The following is a 23,414-nucleotide window of genomic DNA, read 5'->3' on the forward strand; positions in this document are numbered from 1 at the left end:
CTTTTAAAACTTCGTTAAAGTCAATTTAGTAGATGTTCTTCATTAACGTTATCCCATCCGGAGATAATTAAAGTAATCGAGTCTAGACAAAAAAACGCGGTATCCCGAGATCGAACATTGTTTTTCCATATTGAATATTATTTTAATACAATTTATCGTGTCTGTTCAATATTTGCACTATCCTAACTAAAACCAGTGCGGGACAGATCCTGAATCTTGTGTCACGTGTCTCACGAAACTGGCTTGGAAAATTTAAGATTTGTGGCGTCATCTGTGAAAAAAAACGGCGAAGTTAAAAACTAAATTACAAGTACTGGCGGCAGCTTGTTTGGAACGTTCAATAGTAATTATGATACATCAATTGCTTCTGATAAACTTGGTACTTTATTTTGCTTTAACTTTTTATAATTTTTAGGGTCATAAATTAGGATCTCTTGAAACATGTGACACAAGACCTCCTCAGACTGTCCCTATTTTATTTATGGAGAAGATACAAATTATTTCATGAACGCTCGGTGGCTTAGTAAGTGTGATACAATAAAGAAAAGAGTGTAAATATTAACGTTAACTTTTTGCAATGGATTTATATACTTATATTTATACTTTTTTTTGTACCACAGTTACAAAGACACGCTTGTTCTTCGGAACGTTTTTTTTTCAAAGTTAGCACTGAATGTCTCGTGCGATGTAACACGTACATTGACAATATGCACAGTGTTTTCTCGACATTTTTTTAAATGGTTCCACAATAGTGAATATATTATTTGTGTTCATCGTAGTTTTGTTTTACTATTTCGAACTTATTTTGTGAAGAGTGAAAATAAAGGAAAATCGTACTAACTACCAAATTGCTATAACAGTAGGACGCTTTAGTGACTGTAATAAATTGTCCATTGTTGATTGTCCATAGATAATTTCATAACCCAAATTTTGTGTTATACTTTGTGAATCACACCTTATAAAAATTGTATTCTGTGTTCAGTGTAGAAATAAAATAAGATGTTCGTACGAAATACAAGACACTTTATAATGTAATAATTGATAAAGAAATAGGCGAGGGAAGAGTTTTTAATTGTTTGGCGAGAGAACACTGTGCGTATACGAAGGAAAGCTTTTTTAAGGTACGAATGTTAATGTCATGCTTGCGCTTGTTTGTTATTTGTGTGTATACCATATCGGGGTGTCCCTAATTTAGGACGGGATCAGTGTCTTCCGAGGGATCTGGCGGTGGCGGGGGTACATTGAAGGGTTCCCGAGGGATAGTAGGAAGTCTCCTACGCCGTCACACCAGTTTCAAATCACCTCAAGACAGCCCTACACAGATACAGCTTGTCATACAACATCCCGAGCATCCTTAGTAGATCGTAGAGTGTCTGTCTACATTTACTTGCAAACACAAAAATGTGTTGTATACGCCGCTATATCAAAGGACTAAAAGAAAACAGAAAATGGAGAAAAAAAACAGAAAACATTTACAAAAAAATCCGAGCAACGTCGATCTTGATACTCGCAAAATACGTTCGATGCGTGGGCTTATTTTACAAGATCATCAAAATGATGAGCAACAACGATGCGTGGAGTCAACAATTGTTTTGCGTACACATTTGTTTTCTTTCATTGAATAAATTAACTAAATGTTCGATTAATACATTTAAGGGACCTCGTACACCCATGGAAAGTAGTTTGTACATTGACGATTTTTGGGGGAGGCAAAATTTCAAGTATACACACATCTCAAACTGTATACTTTTGCCTATAAATTCTGTAAATTGCATTTTAGAATTGATAAAATTGTAGCTCTGACAGCGAATTGTGCGAATCGCATTTTGCAAAAATATTTCTAACCATAATATTTTCGATGATGGATTAGAAAAGTTTATTTTTTTAGTAGTCTGTTTAGCAAACATTAATTTTTCATTTACATTTTGTAGTTTTAAGTGTGAGAACTTAAAATGATTAGTACTTTCCCTGCGTACTCTTCACTAAGAGACTATGTTTTATAATTTTTCTACTTATCTCGTGGACGAGCAAAAGCGCATCAAACATCCTTGAACACTGTCGAACGTACACCCTCGTCGAGGGTGATAAGTGCAGCTAGATTAACGATACCAACGATCGTCTGTTTTTACGACGACGATCGAATCGTTCAAGAACTGAACGCAGACGAGAGATCATTTTGCAGCGATTAATATATCTAATAGTTGACAAGAGTTTTATGTACGAAACAAAAGGAAAAAAAAGTGAAGAAAGATTAATAGGAGATTTTGTGCTTTTTGCGTGAGAAGCTGAACCTTAGATAGAATAAAAAGCTGGAGGCAAGTTTCATATCGAAGAGGAAAACGGAAAGGAAAAGGAATTTTTCGACAGTAATACTTACGTTAGCCCCATATATATATATAGACATATATTTAGAGGGGGCGTATTTTTGGCACAAAAATTTGATAAACATTATGTAAGAAACGCGAACGACCGTTTATACTGCTATAACGAATGTCACTGTTTTTTATATTCACTGCAGCTATTTTTGCGTTACGCTCGTTGAACACAATAACTGTCTGTATCGAACCAGAATTAACACTTAACAAAAAAAACACGTTTGTAGGAGAGTGTGGGAGAGAGCGAAAGGTAGCGAGAAAGAGAGCTCATTTGTAAACTCTGAGCAAGCTGTCTACATAATTTAAGGTTCCACTGTTTTGTTCTCTGACCGTGTTATCGTACATCCCAACTGGTTCTGTTCGCATGCGTCGACATGTGTGATGATGTTTCCATAACTCTCATATGGCATTTCCCTCAAGATCGATAAGAAAAGCAGACAGCTTGGCAAAGGGTGAAAGAACACAGCCGACAAGAATGAATACTCGCGAACGACTTTTTATTATACATTGTTAATTGATAACACTGAATCTTTTTTCGCAAATAAACGTAATGCTTTCCTAAAACATTTTACTAACCATTCTCGTCCTCATTTTAGCCTCTCTGCAAAACTCACAAGCGAGATCCACGGACCTCCACGTCGGGGACACGTTGTTTTCACCTGTTGACGATGAGTTAATTCATCGTTACACTTTAGCATTTTTTCTCTCATTACTAAACCTCTTGCACTCTTACATTTTTCAATTCTTACAAAATGGTTATACGTTGTATCATTGTACGTAATTGTAGACTACATTATGTTCACGTTTGTTGCAGAAGAGTCTTCGTTGGACTTATTGTCCTCTTCGTTGACTGTAATAGGGTGTTTTATTAATGTGTGCCACCCACTTCACCGGTGAACTGTTAGTCACAGAAGCAACGAAGAAAGAACCTTGTTCCCGAACTATAGCCATCTTATTTGTACTCCAGTAATGATTACGTATATTTGGTGGGAGAATGCAAATTTATTCTTGACCTTTATCAGGTTTACCTTCTATTAAACTAAATTAATTAAATTATCATTGAGATATTTTGTTCGTGCGTTTCTTGAGTCAATTTAATAAATTTTTCACAGCATTCGAAAAAAACAAGATTACACTTTGTCTAAGGAACAAGGTCCCAATAAGAGCTTTCACCGTTGAAATGGGTATTGCACATTAGAAAACACTCTTTATAACTGTTTGTGATTTAATGGAAAAGTTAGTCCATAAAAACAGAAAACAACGACTCTCCGACATTCTATTCAAGTTGCATCCTTTGTACTCCTGCGTTTAACTTAATTAATCACCAAGTGGAGAAATAATTCTGTTAATAATTCTGTTCGGGAGTTCTGTTTACAAAAAGATACAGAACACCTCGTTCCTTATATAAAACTGTTCGAGTTTCGAAATGCGCCGTACTGCTTCAATAATTCATCGATCGCTAGACTGCAGGACTTTATGCAAATTCGCAATTATGTTAATACAAAATAGCAAACAGTTGTTCGCAGAAAGTTAATTGAACTAAAGCTCTAGTTCTTGCAGAAAAATTGATTTTGCACAAAGATCCGCAGTCCGGTAATTCACATCATGATAAGAGGAGCATGCGGCTTCGATGCTGAAGTCGACCATGGAATCGTACATTTCTGGAAGCATGATTTTATTGGCATGACTAGATATTTATATTTTGTCTTCTTCATTGCTGTTTAACATGATCGTGAACCGAAGTGCACAATTCCACCTATGCTTATCGATGCGAAACGTCGAACCCCATGTGTCATGCATAACAGTTACATAAGACGCGAATCGAGTTGTTACTCATTTTAGAACCGATTAATTACTCAAATGCGATCAATGTCGAATATTACATACAAACAGGACGGTTGTTGATAATTGAAACGACCAAATAATAGAGTGTGCACAGGAAAGCATCAGTATTCTTTATTAGAAAGAGAGAGAGAGGGAGAGAGAGTGAGAGAGAGTGAGAGAGAGAAAGGTGTGCAATCCCTATGGCAGTTACAAATATAGATAAAACTGCGACTAATTACATTAACACTGTAAGTGACGCTGCCATCCAATCCCTCGGCAGTCAGTGTCCCGTTTTACATGCAGTTTCCTTTTTTTCAGGGCTGTCGACGGCAAGGACAAGAAGAGCAAGAAGAAAGGAATCTTCTAAATCGACTACGGAAAATATGACGTGAACAGATTGCTTCTTCTCGTGTAATTGAGCGGCTGATCTTACATGAAGAGACGTTGTGGTTCACCATAAAATAAGTTACAGATTCGTCGACCGTCCTACGAACTACACGCAATCCAATCGCGTTCGATTTTTCCACTATAGTCAAGGAAAAGAAAATCAAATGCGGGCTCTGTGTCATTCAGTGCTACCTTTGAGGGGTCATCATTTTTTCTGGAGAAACACTATTTTTTATCAAAAACTCTATTTATTTTCAACTCTGCTATACTTTCATGTTATGTGTGTCCTGCAAATTTCATTGACAAATTCATTAAATTGTAAATGTAGCATCATGTTTCTTTAAACAAGTTTTACAGTTTTGAGCCTAAAACTTATCATTTTTTCTTAAGTGTGAAAACAATATAATCTACAGCAAAAAGTATGTAATTCTTTTGAAAATCGTTGCACCAATTTGCAGTTGAATCGGTACATAAATTTTTTGAGAACATCGTTTTGAAAATATCACATTCAGGTGTCTAATTGCAAGACCTATGTAACTTCGTTAATTTTATGAATTTTATGATGAAATTTTCAGGGAATATAGCTTGAAGTTAGTGCCATCGAATCAAAATCGTTTTGGGAAGTTGAGTTTTTTTTTGCGCATCTATGAGACCTCTGAAAATCATGGATGATCAAGTGTAGTTCAGATGGTTCGTTGACGAATAAAGTGAATATGTGTTGCGTAAAAAAAACACAGTCAACGCATATACTGTGTATATCGCTCCCACGTTTGTACCGCCGCCTCGTACATTTATGCTTTCAGGAGTGAGATATGAAAGAGTGTTTCTTCTATCGTGTTCGCCTGTGCTTCTTCGCGCTTCCTACTATTACTGTTCAACAAATCACACTAGCATAATTCGAATTACGATATTGTACAAAATGTAGACATAATTTCTGAGGCCGTGGTTTCGTTTAGCAAGAGTGATCAAAGCAATGAAATAGAAACGAGCATTTTAATTTTTATTCAGCTTTATATTCGACACTCATATCATTACTTATAAAAATTACTACATTACGGATTTTATATAACAAAAATGAGAACATGTAATTCAAAACGCGGTAAGAAAATTAAAAAAACTGTATTCATATATTATTTTCAACTTATTAAAATTATTAAAAGAAGAATTATTGATTGCTGTCGAACTTAATTCCATTGCTCTTCGATGATATATATTTTCTGTTCAAAATGCAATGAATTTGATGGGACAGTGTTGATCGCTCTTGTGCAATCGTATGTACCATACATAATAAGAGTAACAAGTCCAGCAGGTGTCAATCATTTCACCGGGTAATCTCTCCGCATGGTTCGTATACTCGAGAGGGAAAAACGTCCGATGCATCGTCGACCTAAATGTAGGCGTGCAAAAGTCTCTGTGTCTAGGTGTAGGATAAACGAATCGCATCGATGTTTAAATATCATTTCGTATCGTTTAAGATAATAAAGCGACCGTAAACGTAATACTTGTCCTAAGGAACAACAAATTGTACAAAGAATTCGTTCGCCACTGATCGCTGATCTTCCCAGCTCGGTATACGTTTTATAACTATCGCAAGAAATCCGTTATCGAGTTTGGCGATATCGACATCATCCCGATTACTATCACTGGCAAAAAGTACTTCATTAAAAATCAGATCTTCTGTGAACAAAATTTGTCCCCTTATTGAACGTGGAAAATGATTTCTCTAAACGCGATTAATAAACTGCGGAGCATATTGCATTTGTAAAAGCTTTTACTGAATTGAATTGAATTCTATTGTATTTTTTTCAATTTATAGAACCCGCTATGATTTATCTGGTCTTCCGCAGTTTAGTAATAAAAATAGATGGAAATCATTGTCTTCGTATAAATAACACACTACTTAACTGATTAGAAAACACATCTTTTGTCAAAAATAGTATGAACAAGATGAAATATCGCATGCGATCAAATCCCCCGCCATTTTTTTTCGTTCAACGTCGTTTCGCAACGGAAGGTTGAATGTGATTATGGAAAAAAGCAGTGGCCATATATAGATTTATATATATATATATACATATATATACATATAAATATATATTTATGTATAAATGAATCGAGGAGACCTTAAGGATAGGCCCGATTCGTGTAAATTTAAGTTGTATCGATAGCAAAGAAAAAGCAAAATCGTTAAGATGAAATTGTATAAATTAATTGTAAGTATGATTTTTCGTTGCCGGTTCGGGACGGTTCCTTTCGTTCTCACCGCTACAAACGAGACGATTATCAATTCTCGTCTGATAACAACAGCCGAATGTTTCAATGATAATCTAATGATACGTGATAATTCAACTTGTTAACCAGCTTCACTTTTGTAACATTCAGAAACAGATAACTTCGGTATCAAACAACTTATCTTAATGTCGATGTAAGTACACCCAGGTCAATAAGACTCTTATTTACCGAAACAGTTACTAACTACGACTTCTCTGTATCTCGTTTAAAAAATTGTTTAATATTAATTATTAAACAATTACTATTAATGAGGCAAAGATTAATTGAGTCACACGTCACACCAAAATCTTTGTATTCAATTTTATTCTTGTGTCATTAATAACATTACTTATTGTTTAATTAATAATAAGCTTGGACCGGTTGGCGACTTAAGAAGTTGTCCCGAACCTGTCCCGAACCTGTCCGTATTCGTAACAAGAATGGGCAAATCAATGGTACGCATTTTCTGTAATTTTTCTAAGTGTACGCATTTAAACATTTTCGTTGGCTCTGTTCCCCTCGCCAATGCATTTTGAGACTAGATTGCCCACTCTTGGTTCCGTAATCTAAGCTAATCGAATTACTCGTGTGCCAAGACGAAAATGGAGAAGCATTTTCTATAAGAGCTAATACGTGAGGTCATTCAGTTAATTGTAAAGTAAGATCCACACGCGGTTCTCCATGTCCCACGTGTTACATTCCTATTTTGTACGCGTTTTTCTAGTTCAATCTCGTGTCAGCTAAACAAGCAATATTTTGCAAAACGTACGTTTCACGAGGTTTCACGATCGAAAAATGTTCGCGTTACTCCGCACTGATAATGTTAAGCTCGATTCGTCGAAATCTAAGGCTCTGAGGAAGCTGCCGTATACAGGGTAGCCTGCTTGTTGTACACGCCTGCTGACTACGTTTGATATTTAAAAAATAGGAAAATTTATAACAGAAGCAATGACTTAGTCAATGAGCGATTAGAGAATTGTTCAGGTGTGCATGGCAGGTAGACTACGCTATATATAAGGTGTTAAAAAAGGGGGTTCAAGACTTTAAGGATTTATAGTACTTGGCAGGAGGAGTAACAAATGTTCCATCAACACGCGTCCAAAAGTTAATCGTTTCGACAGAAAATCGGCTTTTAGTATCTAAAAATTCTTTATAACATGAGTGTGAGTTTCTCTGCGACTCATTGAATGTAAATAGAGAAATTTATTCAGAAAGTAAGTTCAAGGTTGTTAACACAATAAACAAAAAAACAACTGCGGAAGTATTCCCAAAAGCGAGACCATAAACAAAATCCATATGTGCCATTTCTATGTTTAAATAATGAACAGACATTGCTAACAATACGAGAATAACGCTTTCACTTTGTCACGCTCAGTGCTGAATGGAGACTGAAAATGTGTATTACGTTTGAGTTTGTGAAGTAAACTTTGTTGTTGCTAATGTAATAATCTTGTATCAATTTCTCTATTTACATTCAATATGTCGCAGTGAAACTCGCTCACGTTATCGAATATTTTTAGATACTAAAAGTCGATTTTCTGTCTAAAGTATTGACTTTTGGGCGGACTTATATTGATTGAACATTTTTCATTCCCCTCTCTCTCTCTCGCTGGGTACTACAAATCCTTAAAGTCTTGATCGACCTTTTCTAACACCCTGTATATTCATTCAGATATGCGCCAAACGCACACAGATCGCCGCGACACGTTTCTCATTCTTCATGTAGAAATTTCGTTTCCCAGAATCTTTTAATTCAAACGGCAATTTCATGTAAATTGACGCACGTCTAAGATATGAAGATGACAGGGGTGGCTTCTGAAGGGATAACAATTTCTAACCCTTTCACAGGCTTTAGGCGAAAGGTCACGTCTTCGACTTTAGTTTGTCCTCTAATTTGCCTACAGCCAAAAGTAAAAGTTTAAAGCGCTTAGCGATTACAATGGACGGATCGCTATCTGCGTTTAGATAGCACAACATAAAGACTCGTTTGAAAGAGAACGTTCTATTGTCACGAGTATTGCCGAAACTGTATTATACACGCGACGTTCGTTCTTTCTAATTTAGACCTGAAAGTATGTGAGTAATCTTATTTAAAAATTACCAAGGTAAATGAATCGAACAAAGTATATATCAAGGTACTTATTAAATTTGTAAGATACAAAATATTTCTTTTATTTCTGAGATTTCTTGTTCCACTGTGAAAGGATCGAAGGTTGTCAAATTCTTTTTTCGTATCTTGACTGTCGCTTCACCCGTTTATCGATAACAATATTTCTGGTCTGGATTTAATAATCAATCTTCACAGCAAGACTTTGAATTAGTTTAATCGAGATCCATAAGATTCGATAAAAGTGGTGATAGACTCCTTTGATATTTTACGCTGATCTGACTAGTCGATGTGTCGACGAACATAGAGACGAAAAGAAGATTGCGTAGTAGAGTACTTAAGTTCTACTTTGGTTTAAGGTGTAGCTGCAGATAAATGGTATAGTGAGCTAGAAGCCGTTGTAATCATAAGCTCTGATATGTTTCGGAAGAGACTTTAACTTCTCGAACATTTTTCAAAGAAGCAACTAACTTGAGAAAATCAAGATGCTTTGGCACCACACCCTTTATGAATTCAAGTGAATCCACAATGGACTTAAAGAACCTCGATTCGTGATCTCACTGTATCTTTATCTTCAGACATGCAAGTGGGTCTTTATCCAAACGTAGAGGAAGCCATCGATATTAACACTGGAAGTACCAAGCAGTCAAAGTGAATAAGCATGTTTGTGGAAAACAGTGCATTTTTTGAGATCTAACTTTTTGAGGTGCCATGATTTTGATAAATTGATTCAGTTGATCTGCAGCTTTCGATTTCTCCGGTAGTTCCAGCGATAATATGCAGGATATTATCAGGCGACCTGATACCATTTCAACGAGACGACGAAGGCAATAGCGCTTATCCTATCGTTGAAATAATATCATAATTTTATCGATGTACATCATTTTTGCAAATCGCGTCTACGTGACAGCGGCCGTCACAGTGCTGAAGCTTGTCTGTGGTCCCTGCGCGTACGCTAAAAGGGTTGCATACATCCAGACGCGGTAGTAATAGGATTATATTCGAGAACTAACATAGCATTACATTTTTATTTGTTACCATTTGAAAATATGTAATTGTTTCTGTCTACCTTTCTCAGTTACGTTCCTCATAACTACGATTCGATCACCGTGTTGAATTTCATGTAATTCGAACTTTATTTACACGAATATATTCCTTGGAAACACGATTTTTTTTTTAAATACCTGAGTGTATGCAATCTATATTACGAAACGATTCTCTTGAAATACGTTTCGGTGTTCCGCCACGGTCAATGTAGCTATTGAAATTCCGGGAACGACGAAACGATTATTGTATGTTGTACTTTACTCAGTGACACTAACGATATTTCCATAGATAATCGTCAGAATCATGTTGAACAAAACGGCATTCACGATCATTAATCGCACGTGTCGTATGCATAGCGGGGGAAAAAGTATTCGTACGCGAAGGTAGGTGATATCTGAATACGTTTTTTCTCTGAAATTATGCGTGTGCGCGAATCACGGAATATTCAGGCGAAAAAGTATACAAAAGAAACAAAAAAAAAGAACAAACTATATTTTGCCGTGCCAGACGAAAACGAAGCTGCCGCCGCTATTTGTAGAACACATTGTAATAATATTATTAATAATAATAATAATTATTAAACACCAACAACAACAACAACATTAATAATAATCATGAAATCACGATTAGTATATTATTATACTTTAGGATTATGTATTCAGTAAATTATATATAAAACGATCATGAGTGTTTTTTGAACCGCTTCGAACCCAAAAAGCGACATTTGCCATTTTGCCTGCAAATATCATTTCCTTTCCTTTCCTTTGCATGACCTTGAACACATCTAATATGACGAAACTGGGTTATAGGTCAAGATTCCCTCCGCTCACTATCTCTACATTAGCAATACAATTATTTATATATTACGATACATTTTTTTCATACCGTTTTTCATATTATACGTGTCTTGCAACTTCAGTTGACAACTTTGTAACAGCTGCGCGCGCAATGTAATTTGTTTGAACTTGCCTTCTTTTTCCCGCCATGTTGTTGTCCCGATATGAATTATGAACAACGAAACGCAAACTTTCGCTCAAAACATCACACTTTGACATAGATGCTCTCAGAAAATAAGCATTTGACTTCGTCTTATTCAGATGCAAAGTCAAGTATGTAAAAATATTCACGTTTTACGTTGTACTCTACTGAATTATTTACATCAAATGCTAATTCTAGAACACATTTCCATCCAATGGTAATTATACGTAAATATATTATTTTCAATCGTAAGCGCTGTTATTGACAGTTTGTATTGTAAACGGCTGATGCCACTACATAAGTCAGACGACCTATATTTTTACCGGGATTTTTATTTCATGATTAATGATAACATGTTTTTTTCGAAGAATTATTGTATAAATTTATTTATTCATCTTATAATAAAAACATTACTGAAGGTATTGCAAAACATGTTAGGCCGTAGCAAACAGTACCCCTGGTGTTAATGTGATACGCTTGACCCAGTTTAATGGTTACGAAAAATTATGTAGATCCATGTAATAAATTACGTGGCGCGCATAGTAATTCTGGCTGGTCATATTCGAATTGTAAAACGGTGTATTTTTAGTTTTAGATGATGATGAAGTGAAAGAGAAAAAGAGTGTGAGATGCAAGCGTGCAGAAGACCAGCGTTAAAAGTGAAATTTCTCGCAGCTCTATCTAACGATTAATTCCATCAGTGGCATCCGGATGGCACACGCATTCGCATCCATCCAAGGTGGTACCGTTCGCTTTCACGAAAATTCATTCCGCACGATGCTTGCTTATTTTCATTAGTACCGTTATGTACGTGTTACGTCAAACGTTCGCCTTGGTCCAACTTGTGCAAACAAATCTATAATTATTTCCCATAAAAAATTCCCTATGAAAAACGGTACATTCAGATTTCTCCCAGGATACCCGTCGTGTAAACGCTCTTTTACTGCCGTTCAAGTATGTGCACTGTTGCAATCCTTACTGGCTACCATACATTTTAATTGTTTAGCAAAATTATTCTTGTAATCATTTTTTATCATACACTTTATATAATTATTTTTCATTATTACAAAAATAATGCCGAAAATGTAACATAAATGTTGCAGAACGACTAATAAAGTCTGTCTACTAAATGGAATTGTAAAAATATTTGACCAAACCTTCCTGACGCATTCTGCATAATGAATCCGCAAACACGATCAAACGAATTTGTTATCCCCTCCAAACGATCCGATGGCTGGTTGAATAAGTGGCGGCAGTTCGGCGAGCAGCATTTGCGCGTGGAACGTTAGTTTGTAAGTCTGTGTCTTCGGAAGGCTGATTTAGTCGGACAAACCCGACGAGTGGAAAAGGAAGAGCAGAGGAGTTTCAAAGCACGCGATAGGAAGCAAATCAGTGACCGTAATTTTCACCTGTCGAGTTTCACTTCTAACCTGAATTCACCGCTGGACTTGCTTCTAGTAGTGGCCCGGCCGCTGCCCCCGAAGCACATATTTTTCCTGACCGAAAGGTATGAACTCAAAGAAAGTAGAATTAATTGCGATGAAAACATTCGACGATATCCAGTCCAATCTATTCGATACTGTCATTGTTATTAATTGCCACCAGTGAGACATTACATAAACCCAACAGAAATTTTCGACGGCATTATTCGATTAAACCGGTGTCACGTGTATTGCCTTCAAACACGGTCGCAGTATCCCGTTCCTACGTATTGTCATGAATCTACACTTTTAGCAATTGTACAAGAGGAACGTCGGTCGAAGCAATTAACTGAGATTAGGAGAAGAAAACGAAAAAAAGCCAGACATCATGTGGCCAAAGGACGTCGGCATCAAGGCGATGGAAGTTTACTTTCCAGCTCAGTACGTTGAGCAAACCGAGTTGGAACAGTTCGATGGAGTTACTGCTGGAAAGTATACCATCGGATTAGGCCAATCCAGGATGGGTTTCTGCAATGATCGTGAGGATATTAATTCATTGTGTTTGACGGTGGTGCACCGATTAATGGATAGGTATGGCATTAAACCCAAGGATGTTGGCCGATTAGAGGTTGGAACAGAAACAATATTAGACAAGAGCAAGTCGGTAAAGTCTGTCCTTATGCAGTTGTTTCAACCGCATGGCAACGCAGACATAGAGGGAGTGGACTCCACCAATGCCTGTTACGGAGGTACTGCTGCCCTTTTCAATGCTGTGTCTTGGGTAGAGAGCAGTGCATGGGATGGCAGACTAGCTCTAGTTGTTGCAGCTGACAATGCTGTGTACGCACCTGGAGCTGCTAGGCCAACTGGCGGTGCAGGAGCCATTGCTATGATAGTTGGTCCAGATGCACCTTTAGTAATCGATCGTGGGATAAGATCATCCTATATGGAACACGCGTATGATTTTTATAAACCTGATTTGAACTCTGAATATCCTATTGTGGATGGACAATTATCAATTCAATGCTACCTCAATGCTGTGGATAAGTGTTATCAGACTTATCGTGATAAGGTCAGGGACAAGTACAAAGAAAGTATAAGTTTAGATAGCTTTGATGCAGTTCTGTTTCATTCTCCATATGGTAAACTGGTACAAAAGTCATTCGCAAGATTAGCTTTAAACGATTTCTTGAATATGCCTAAGGACAAAGTGGCTGAGCAATATCCAGATTTAGTCAAATATCATGGCATAAAGCTCGAGGATACTTACTTCAATAGAGACATTGAAAAGACATTTACAACTTTAAGCAAAGCAGCTTTTAATCAGAAAACACAACCAACGTTGCTTTTATCAAATCAAGTAGGAAATATGTACACTCCTTCTGTATATTGTGGATTAGCTTCCTTACTTGTTAATAGACCTATAAGCGAGTTGGCAGGCTCTAAAGTTGGATTATTTTCTTATGGTTCCGGTCTTTGTTCAACTATGTATTCGATAACAATAACAAAAGATGCTGGACCTAAGTTAGCACAATTTGTCTCATCTCTCTCGTATATAAAGAATCAGTTGGAAGCTCGCAAAAAGTTTTCTCCCACAGATTACACAAAGGTATTGGAATGGAGAGAACAAAATTGCCATAGTGCACCATTCAGCCCTAAAAGCAGCATATCTAGTATGTTCCCGGGAACATATTACCTCGATAAAGTCGACGAAAAATATAGAAGAACTTATCAGAGGGTATGAGACTTTTGATAGTTCTGAATGTATAGCTAACTGATAGATAATTTACTTAACATGGTAACAAAGGAATCATTTGGGGCCTCCAACATCGCTGGAACAACAAATTCTAAATGGTGCATAACAATGTTTCTCTATGCAATTTAAGAATGTTTACTATTAAAACAATATTTTCTTATTGCCAAGATATACTAGAAGTATGTATTGACATGTGCAGTAAGTTAATATGACCATATATATGTTTAACTTTTAAATTAATTTATAGATACAAAAGTTACTAAATAAATTATTTTTAATATACATGTAAAGAAGATACAATTATACAAGAAACTATAAAGAGTACAGAATGTACGAATGTTATTCTTACAGCAAGAATTTGTTTTATACATTTGTTTGTTATGTACATTTTTCAATCTATTTATTATGTATATTTTATATTTTTAGTAAAAAAGCAATATCGAAATCAGTGTGCTTTATTACTATGGAGACATTACAAAAATAAAACTTGTATCATACTAATGTGATCTAGAAAAGAAAACTTTGTACAACAAAAGATCCCTAAACAATGTACTGTTTTTACAATACCTTTATTTATTATATCACGGTGCTGCAAAAATTGTCTTATGTGCTTAGAAGAAGTTAAAAATATTTTTAACTCCTAGGAACGTTATAATTAAATATAAATAATATATTATACACACAAATATCAAAATCCAACAAGACTGAAATGAACCAATACACAAAAAGATAATTTAGTACATCAATTAAATATTTAGGAAAATGTTAATAAATAATTGCTACTATTTAATCCATCTGCTGAAGTTTTATTCCAATAAAATCAATATTATAATAATATTAAAACGTTGTACAATAGTGAAATATTCACCTAAAAAAATATATCAATATATTAGTGTTTTTTTAGAGATTCATTACATACATCTATACGTATATATAAAATCTATGAGCTCGTATTTACAGAAGATTGTTTTCAATATTCCATCTAAAATTTGTGATAAAGATAAAAATAATTTATGAATACAAGTCTAGCAAATCTTGTCATGTAGTTAGGCAGAAAAAGAAAATATTGTCTTCAATAATTTAATATTGCCCTTTCTCATATATACTTCTCTATACTGGATATAGAAAATTGTTAATGTTGAGTATCACATCTTTTTTGAACTTTTATATAAATATTGTACTTTTTTTCTTATTATGTACAAATTTGCACATCAAAATCATAATTATTTGTTAGGAAGCCATTGTTTAAAATATCTTGTAGGAGCAACCAGAACACGAGGATAATTTCCTTCCTGAACCAAGCCTAACAACTTCATCTTCCTTAGTACTTATTTGTCGATTCTCGTGTCTTCTCTAAAAATGGGTGAATATATATATATATATATATATATATTATCATCATCTGGTTCATACAATCAACAAAAAACTGTTCACTCACTTTAAGCTCAGATGCCAAGTAAAAGAATACGAAATCTATATTGGTATTTTCTTTGGCTGATGTTTCCACTACTTGTAACACTTCGGGAAGATACTGACGTAAAGCTTCAGCCTCTTCTTTCTCAACTTCTCGTAAATGTTCTAAATCACATCTGTTACCTGAAGTATTACATATGTAAATATACAGGGTAAGAATATATTTTGATTCGATGCAAAATAGAAAATCATCTTACCCACTAAAACTAACAACACGTGTGATGAAGTGTACCTTCGTACTTCTTCAACCCAATGTTGTAAACTTAAGAAAGTGGATCTTTTCGTAATGTCGTAGACTAAAATATGCACGTGTTATTAATCATATACATAGTACTAGAAAATTAAATTTTTATTAAATTTTTTTTATTAAATCAGCTGTTACATACCTACAATAACACCGTTGGCCGATCTGTAGTAACTCTGACGTATCGTACGAAATCTCTCTTGACCCGCTGTGTCCCATATTTGCAACTATAATGTTGACGAAACAACTCTAAATTATTCATTAAAACAATCGGGATAATTTACCCTCTTTTTACGAGTGTGTTAATAATATAGATCGTCATAGTTGGTCGATTGTGACAAGCATTCTGTGCAAGACTCTGTGAAACGTGTTTCTAACGCAAAATGTATGCTCTCATTTCTTCTTTTTGCGGAATTAAAGCGTGATTTTTAGGTTGCTGTTAGATTAAATCGTGTTAGTATCAGACACCGTTAACACCTGATCCACGGGCATAGATCGAGCGCACTTACCTTGACTTTCTTGTCATCGATCAATACAGTTTTCATGGAAAAGTCTACACCGATTGTGCTCCCGTGTGTTTCATTGAACGTGCCAAATCGAAACCTTTGAACGAAACATGTTTTCCCTGTTCCACAATCACCGATTAGAACAATCTTAAACAGGTAGTCAAAACTCTCGTCATTAGTGGCCATCAAATTATCCGGATCGCGGTTCGACATTTCCTTCTGATTGTCGACACTATTCGCGGAATCAACAACACTCTTTTTCGTCCGCGCATTCAGACTTACTGTGCAGAGCTGGAAAGTTCGCGTGCGGAAAGTATCCGTGTCTGATTGGTTAATTGGGCACATAGTACAGTCCCGGGCAAAAATGACACAGTACATATTTATGAATATGTACAAGTTTATGAAATAAACTTGAAGTTCATTGACATATTTAATCCTGCTTTAGAAAGATATTAAGAATATATTCTCATATCTCTCTCTTCTAATTCTTATTTAACTTTGGGGTTGAAATTTAATATAACATCCCATTCTTACACCATTTCTTAGTAATTATCAATTTTTTTTATAATGATTTAAATATTACATTGTACCCCTACATCAGACTGCCTAAACCATAGCGATAACATTCATTTAGATGGAAGATTTTGGTATACTATTCGTACGTCTGGGAATTTACTGTTACGTAACGAGAAGGTTATGTATACAGAGACAATGTTTCAATAATTAATCGTTCAAATAAAACGAATAAACATTGTAATTTATTAACTCGAGCTTTATTTTACATAACTTTAAAATTATTTAATGTAATGGAACTGATACATGAAATTACGACATATATTTATCATAAAGAAGATCTTAAACATGTATATTCTATTGCTATGCAATTAAAAATATGATGGAAATTTCAGCAACTAAGGCTCCTTATTTTCCGGAAGTGAATTTTGAAAGACCCTCTAGCAAACTAATATATGCTGTGTGTTCATAATTCGTACTGAGCTCAATCAATTTTTCTGCAAATTCATTTGTAATACCCTTTTCTTCTAAATAGTTCATCAGCAAATCATACAGGTACTGGAAACATAAATAGTATATGATTAAATGTGAAAGTAATATATATCAGAATCATTAAAAACAAATTAATTTTTTTGTTACATCCTTTAACTTTGATTTTCTCAAGTACAATCAAAATCAGCAAAAGAAGAGGATGTATTGTTTTACCAAAGATTAATATTCAAAATGGATAAAAAAAGGTTCCATTTTGTACTCAACTCTTTGGATTAGGTAAAATAGACTTTCAGTCAGCTTACCCCATCAATAATTTCACCTGCTACTGCATACTTTTTATCGCTGTGTTCACCTTCATACAGAGTGATTTCATCTATACCGTAGATATCATCTAAAACCAAATGATCGTGTAAACATTTGTCATAACTAGACACCTTTTAAAGCGTAATTAGGACTTAATTACACTTACTATAATTTTCACTTGCACCTGATGCGCCAGGCTCATTGTTGAACGAACAAGTGAATCCAAGAGTTATACCATCTCTCTTTATATCCACTTCAAAATTGGGTTTACTTTTCATTTCACTAACATCCGCATTATTGCTATTTATATCAATTTCTGGCTCTGTTTCGGTATCCACAGTATGATTTATGTTAAAAGTAATTTGAATTCTGAAATGGAAATAATTAATACACTTTGTCTAAGAATCATTCGTTTTATAATTATTCTTTCTTACCTTTCATCATCTTGTTTCTTTACTAGAGTGACATCTGCACCATCGAGTGATACTTTGAAACCATCTAATTCGGTTGGAATGGTTTTCAATTTCTGTGCCTTCTTCTCTGCTACGATTTCTTCTGCCAAAAATTCTACCAGTTCCTTTTCAGCTGATGAAAAAAAAACCCTTGTATAAGAAAAATGTTTAATATACATAGAATGATTCAGTTATTTTAATAAATCTAATACAGCATGGTCCCACATGGAAAAGGAAGATAAAATATGCAAGCGAATGAATATCTTTCATAAAAATATTCATTATTCATTTAAAATTTATTATTATAGAAATTTATTTTCTAATATTCTGTTGTAAAAAATTGCATTTTTTTCTTATTGCATCACAATTTCTGGGGTATTCTATATATCACAGATTTACTGCCAAGAGTTTATTTGAACAAATTTCATATAAATAGTTCGACTATTATAGTTACATCAAGCACGTGAATTAATAAAATGTTCTATTCGTTGCAATAGTATCGATCGGTAATATTAGTACTCAAGTAGCACGCGTATACCTTTTGTATGGACGTTTCTGCAATTGCAACAATTGCAAAGAATATGTTGATGTTGTAAAACTTTTGTCGAGGCAAAAGCAGTAAGATCAATTTGTCGTGAAGATATTTTCCATAATGATCTCAATTGATTTTTCGCGATTCCTGTATTGATGGTAGAAGACAAGAAATTCTTAATTGCTGTCGATCGCAACGTATTCCTTATAATGCCGTTCATTTTACTTGTTTCGTTGAGAAAATATTCGCCACGAGTTAACCGGTGAAGATTACAAAATGGCTTCGCATCAAAGAGAAGCAGAAGCAGAAGCAGCAGCAGCAGCAGCACGCACGTACGAGGACAGAAGAATGAGTTCGACATTAAGCAGATAAACCTTTAAGATACGTAACTACATTCATGACCACGATTTCTACAACGGAAAATCTTCCAGAATGCTCTTTACCAGAGAATATATACACATAGAGAGAAGAATACGCATCTTCTAAACAATTCGGTACTCTTTGTTTATTTTTTATTTCCTAATTTTGTCGTCATTATTGTATATATTTTGATCACCCTGCATGATACATATGCTGGAGATACAATTCGGCGTTTTACCGCTGTGACAATAGTATTTCAATGTCTGTGAAGAAAATTTTGTTAAGAAATTAAGCGGCTAGGGTAGTCACGTGACTTTACATTTTCAGGTTGGTATCTGGCCGTATAGATTTCGTTACAGAAATGATATTACTCAGAGATGTGTAGCTGTTTGATAAATACCAGATGGAACCATCGACAAATGTTCCTAGTACATACTGTCGGTGTCTTCACGAGGCTAGGCCTCAGAATACTAGTGTGGAGTACGCACGTAAAACGAAGAGACTCCGTAACCATACAAATGCCTAATTATATACTCCACATCGTCGCACGTAGGAAAATACCTATAGCCCCTATCACCATCCCGATCTTACGCACTTTGTGGCCCGAGATTTGGGGTTGTGAACTGTCCAGCTTAGCGAGCTCGAGACAGAGTTATTATCAAACATCTATATAGCTTTAGGTAATACCATTTCTGTAACGAAATCTGTATGGCTAGATACCGACTTGCTAAATTAAAAAATTACTGAGGCAAATAAATGTAACTACAGCATAATAGACAAATGAAATAGTCTTGCTTTTTTTCATTTACAAAAGAAAATACACTTAACTCTATTAAATATACAAGAAATTAATGATATAAGAAAATACGTTTTTCTTTTTTTTAATACATATAAGGTAACTAGAAATGAAGTTCAAAACTTTTCGATACCAAGTAGTTCGTTCAATTGAGTTATTAAATGACTGTTGTACTGTACGTAATCTATCGGAGTCACATCCAAACAAGTTACTTTCATTCTCTGTTCATCCTGCAAATAAAAATTCGTCTACATTTGAAATCTTCTTATGATTACATATTATGTATTTTTACAATTTCTATAAATAAACTTACACTGAATACTTCTAGTTTCGCTTTAAGTTTAAATACGAAAGTCTTAAACGTTGCATCACCAATTTTTTCGAGGAATGTACTGTTATCATTCTCATATAATTCTCCAAGTTCCTGAGCTGTGCCATTTAATATCTTTTCTGCTTCATCGCTAAATGCTGTAATCCATTGATGGTCTGTCCAGTCGGCCAAATTTATCTAAATCAATTAAACACTTATGAATATCTTGATTATTAAAGAATATGTATGTTCATACTTACGCCAGCCAGTAAACGATATTTGTAATTAGGGTAATCTTTGCCACATTTCTCGCATCTGTACATATCGTTAGCTTGATCGATCAGCTGTAATATGTAATTTGCTCAATAACTAGATCTCTCTATGTTATAAAATGAAGATGAATTACCTTCTTCTTACAGCCTTCAATAGGACATGATTTGTAAATAGCATTTTCTACACGAATCATATTCACCATCGCCTTCACTGTGAATATTTCCATATTCTTAACTCCCGTTTCCGAATCCTTGGCTTCACGGATTGTTATCCATGAACTACTCTGACTACTAGCACCACTACCAAGTGTTCTAGATATTGATTTTACTTCTTCGTTGCGTCCAACCGTGTTGAACCAACCACGTAATTTATGTGCTGCTGGAATATCTGGATCAATTTGGATCACTGTAGAACTTATAGCGGACAGATTTTTTCCGCCATTGAATTCACCAACTCGTGCTCCTTTGATTGCCAATACCGGATTCATAGACCCGTCAAAGTTCTCGGCTTGTAAATCCCACAATGTAAGGCAGACCTAAAGATTTATAAAACTTTACCAAATGTTTACTTTGCCTTTGTTAATTAAATAAATCTTACCATTGTATTGCTTTCATCAACAAGATTAATATCTCTTTTCTTTAGTTCTTTACCCGTGGTTCGTGCTGTCAATGTTTGGACCTCGCTACAGGACTTAGCAACTCCCAAAATATCTGTAATATATTACCATGTAATATAAGTAATACACCCTAATCAATCATGATTAAACGAGTATTCAAAGTACCTAGTATATCATTCTTCTCTTTCGTTTCTATATCAGATATTAGTGAAAAGTTAAACTGAAGAGAAGGAATATCATTTCCAGCGTCATGACATGGAATGATTTCTGTATCTCCAGTTAGAGTCATTTCGTAATCGTTTTTCAGATTGTTGAATTGCTTGTTTGCTGATTTCAAAGTTGCTCTAGAAAGATAATACACTTTGCCAACCTGTAATGCATGTTTCGTGTTACAATTTGAAGAATGTGCACAACGACAATAGCAAGAATTATACCTCGAGCATATCATAAAATTTGTCGCATTGATCTCTGAACGCTGTACATCTAATTTCTCCACTCTCATCAACCAGATCCATGGAAAACAATTTTCCTTCGCCGCGCGAGTTGCTCCATGTTCTAATATTGGATTTGCTGATAACTCGTGCTTTTATTACCCATCTATGAAATACTTTTTAGAATGCTCTAATAGTGTAGTGGTGAAGTAAAAGTAGATTATATACTCTCTCTCTCTCTCTACTTGCCTATTTTGATAAGGACTCAATGCAACAATCGGAGTTGTTGTTACGTTATTGGCAGAAGCTTGAGGTGTACTTTGTTTTTGCATAAAATCTATTGTAGCAACAATTAGACTTTAAATTATTCTCTCTATCCATGAAAACTATATACATAAGTAATATTATTAACTGACTACTACCATTCCATTGTCGAGGTGGAGATTTTGCAGGCTGTGTAGATGGTGCTTGTTTAGAATCACCTTCGGATTCAGCATTAGTTGGGTTTCCAATTTTTTGACCAACCTCTTCACCAGGAACTTTTACTTCTATATTTAATATCACCATCACACGTCTAAATTGGGATACATGTACATCAAATTAGATTTTTGTTGCCTTCATAATTATATCAAATAAGTACAATGTCTCCTCATATGTGTATACATTTTTTAATTAACATGTTCCGTGCAGAGCCATTTATGCACGACTTTTTATTCAGGCCATTTGTTGTTTTGACAAAAGATTGAAATATCATATGTAATAATTAATTATTACTGCATTATACTGCATTTTTCATAATGTTTCATTACTTTGGTGGAAATATAATCTTCAGTCTTAAAATTGTTATAGAACATATGTTTTTAGTGCATTCTACAAACATATCAGCGTGTACCACCAGTGATACGTGCAGCCTGAACAGAAAGTTTTATGGTTGCACACATGGCAAATGTGTTAATGACTACATCTAATTTCGGTACCTTGATGATATTATATATATTATATTATATAATATATTAAAAATCTACAAATTAATTCCAACTACAGTAAATTCTTCCTAATTGACACTCAAATCGTACGCAAAAATCGACAATTTGGGAAGATGGGATACGATTATTTGAGTGGTGTGGCTCGTTTTTATAGTTGTTGACAATCATCTGACTATAAAAACGAATCATGAGACTTGAATAATCGTATCTGCTTTTCCCAAATTGTCCATTTTCATGCACAATCTGAGTATCGGTTAGAGAGAATTTACTGCATTTGATACTTTGTATATAATAAAAAGCATCGCCAACAGTATGATAAATTATGAGCCGTTGCATACAAAATAAATATTATGTACTTTTGTTTTCCTGCATTGTTCACCATACTTATCGCATATCTATTTATTTGACAAATGGAAAATTCCGTTAATATGTTATCTGTGATCATTGAATTTAACTGTGTGGCCAACATTGTGAACGAATTTATTCTTTTTCCATCGGATACAAGTAGTCTATAACGTTCTCCACTACTTGAGCTTGCCAGTTTTTTGTTTCCCTGTAAATGATGAAAACATTAATAGTAATATATATTTAAAATATAATGTCTAAGTATAAAATACTTACCAATATTTGTAATACCGGCTTGTCAACATCAATGCCGTTCATGATTTTCTAGAAGCAAATATAGAATAAGTCAAATAAATCATTAAGAATATAAAATTCTATTGTACTTACATCTATTGATCCCTCGGTAAGCGGATACATTTTCAATAACGATAAATAACTTTTAAGCTTTACACGATAGATAACAATGCTTCCTTAAATCAAAATGGTTTAATTGAGACGTAGAACGTTGAATGCATTCGATGCTATAGTCATAGAGTATGTATTTCGAATAAGAGAGTTAACACGTTATTCGAAAAGTTTGTCACATTTATTACGTATATTTTCTTCGAAGGTGCTA

At 34.7% G+C, this 23,414-nt stretch overlaps 5 protein-coding genes and 1 long non-coding RNA gene across 15 annotated transcripts in view; 3 read left to right on the plus strand and 3 right to left on the minus strand.

Annotated features, from left to right (window-relative positions):
- Positions 1-10,693, plus strand: part of pnut (septin 7-like protein pnut) — a 72,937-nt gene extending 62,244 nt beyond the window's left edge. For 8 of the 10 annotated variants that reach the window (XM_033468200.2, XM_076518564.1, XM_033468201.2 and 5 more), the window contains one exon: positions 1,196-2,939. In XM_033468200.2, the coding sequence (XP_033324091.1) occupies positions 1,196-1,358 (163 nt within the window). In that variant the 3' untranslated portion in view covers positions 1,359-2,939. Of the gene's footprint in view, positions 1-1,195; positions 2,940-4,517 lie in introns of those variants that run through there. The other 2 variants (XM_033468195.2, XM_033468196.2) reach the window with 1 other exon arrangement.
- A 1,546-nt stretch (positions 10,694-12,239) lies between these two features.
- Hmgs (hydroxymethylglutaryl-CoA synthase) lies at positions 12,240-14,960 on the plus strand. The gene is made up of 2 exons (XM_076518567.1): positions 12,240-12,496; positions 12,724-14,960. Exon 2 carries the CDS (start codon positions 12,799-12,801, stop codon positions 14,152-14,154), a length of 1,356 nt encoding a protein of 451 aa, XP_076374682.1. The 5' UTR covers positions 12,240-12,496; positions 12,724-12,798; the 3' UTR covers positions 14,155-14,960.
- Rab19 (RAS oncogene family member Rab19) lies at positions 14,952-16,975 on the minus strand. The gene is made up of 5 exons (XM_033468189.2): positions 16,393-16,975; positions 16,026-16,110; positions 15,837-15,935; positions 15,605-15,762; positions 14,952-15,519 (listed from the first exon to the last, which is right to left on the minus strand). The coding sequence occupies exons 1-5, from the start codon at positions 16,765-16,767 to the stop codon at positions 15,412-15,414; spliced, it is 825 nt and encodes a 274-aa protein (XP_033324080.1). The 5' UTR covers positions 16,768-16,975; the 3' UTR covers positions 14,952-15,411.
- A 150-nt stretch (positions 16,976-17,125) lies between these two features.
- Positions 17,126-19,038, minus strand: P32 (complement C1q binding protein P32). Its single transcript, XM_033468188.2, has 5 exons — positions 18,688-19,038; positions 18,132-18,282; positions 17,864-18,066; positions 17,697-17,785; positions 17,126-17,460 (listed from the first exon to the last, which is right to left on the minus strand). The coding sequence occupies exons 1-5, from the start codon at positions 18,899-18,901 to the stop codon at positions 17,311-17,313; spliced, it is 807 nt and encodes a 268-aa protein (XP_033324079.2). The 5' UTR covers positions 18,902-19,038; the 3' UTR covers positions 17,126-17,310.
- A 773-nt stretch (positions 19,039-19,811) lies between these two features.
- RpA-70 (replication protein A 70) lies at positions 19,812-23,344 on the minus strand. The gene is made up of 12 exons (XM_033468187.2): positions 23,186-23,344; positions 23,075-23,122; positions 22,810-23,006; positions 21,890-22,041; positions 21,717-21,804; positions 21,471-21,633; positions 21,202-21,406; positions 21,018-21,130; positions 20,554-20,955; positions 20,408-20,491; positions 20,151-20,345; positions 19,812-20,067 (listed from the first exon to the last, which is right to left on the minus strand). The coding sequence occupies exons 1-12, from the start codon at positions 23,213-23,215 to the stop codon at positions 19,954-19,956; spliced, it is 1,791 nt and encodes a 596-aa protein (XP_033324078.2). The 5' UTR covers positions 23,216-23,344; the 3' UTR covers positions 19,812-19,953.
- LOC117219227 (uncharacterized) lies at positions 20,806-21,200 on the plus strand. The gene is made up of 2 exons (XR_004489976.2): positions 20,806-20,944; positions 21,063-21,200. It is a non-coding gene; the product is annotated as an uncharacterized LOC117219227 (long non-coding RNA).
- Positions 23,345-23,414: the final 70 nt, after the last annotated feature.

The sequence above is a fragment of the Megalopta genalis genome, chromosome 2 (genome assembly GCF_051020955.1).
Source record: "Megalopta genalis isolate 19385.01 chromosome 2, iyMegGena1_principal, whole genome shotgun sequence".
Classification (NCBI taxonomy): domain Eukaryota; kingdom Metazoa; phylum Arthropoda; class Insecta; order Hymenoptera; family Halictidae; genus Megalopta; species Megalopta genalis.

Excerpts from the sequence above, each read along its gene's own strand:
- Hmgs (XM_076518567.1), top strand. The coding sequence starts at position 12,799 with ATGTGGCCAAAGGACGTCGGCATCAAGGCGATGGAAGTTTACTTTCCA.
- Rab19 (XM_033468189.2), bottom strand. The coding sequence starts at position 16,767 with ATGTACTGTGTCATTTTTGCCCGGGACTGTACTATGTGCCCAATTAAC. Across the intron at positions 15,936-16,025 it reads GGCCAACGGTGTTATTGTAG|TCTACGACATTACGAAAAGA; the intron begins GTATGTAACAGC and ends TGCATATTTTAG. Across the intron at positions 15,520-15,604 it reads ACTTGGCATCTGAGCTTAAA|AGAAGACACGAGAATCGACA; the intron begins GTGAGTGAACAG and ends ACCCATTTTTAG.
- P32 (XM_033468188.2), bottom strand. The coding sequence starts at position 18,901 with ATGAACGGCATTATAAGGAATACGTTGCGATCGACAGCAATTAAGAAT. Across the intron at positions 18,283-18,687 it reads CAGAAACGTCCATACAAAAG|CTGAAAAGGAACTGGTAGAA; the intron begins GTATACGCGTGC and ends TTTTTTCATCAG. Across the intron at positions 17,786-17,863 it reads AGGTGCAAGTGAAAATTATA|ATGATATCTACGGTATAGAT; the intron begins GTAAGTGTAATT and ends ATTTGGTTTTAG.
- RpA-70 (XM_033468187.2), bottom strand. The coding sequence starts at position 23,215 with ATGTATCCGCTTACCGAGGGATCAATAGAT. Across the intron at positions 21,805-21,889 it reads TCCACCTCGACAATGGAATG|ATTTTATGCAAAAACAAAGT; the intron begins GTAGTAGTCAGT and ends TTGCTACAATAG. Across the intron at positions 20,956-21,017 it reads TTGATGAAAGCAATACAATG|GTCTGCCTTACATTGTGGGA; the intron begins GTAAGATTTATT and ends ATAAATCTTTAG.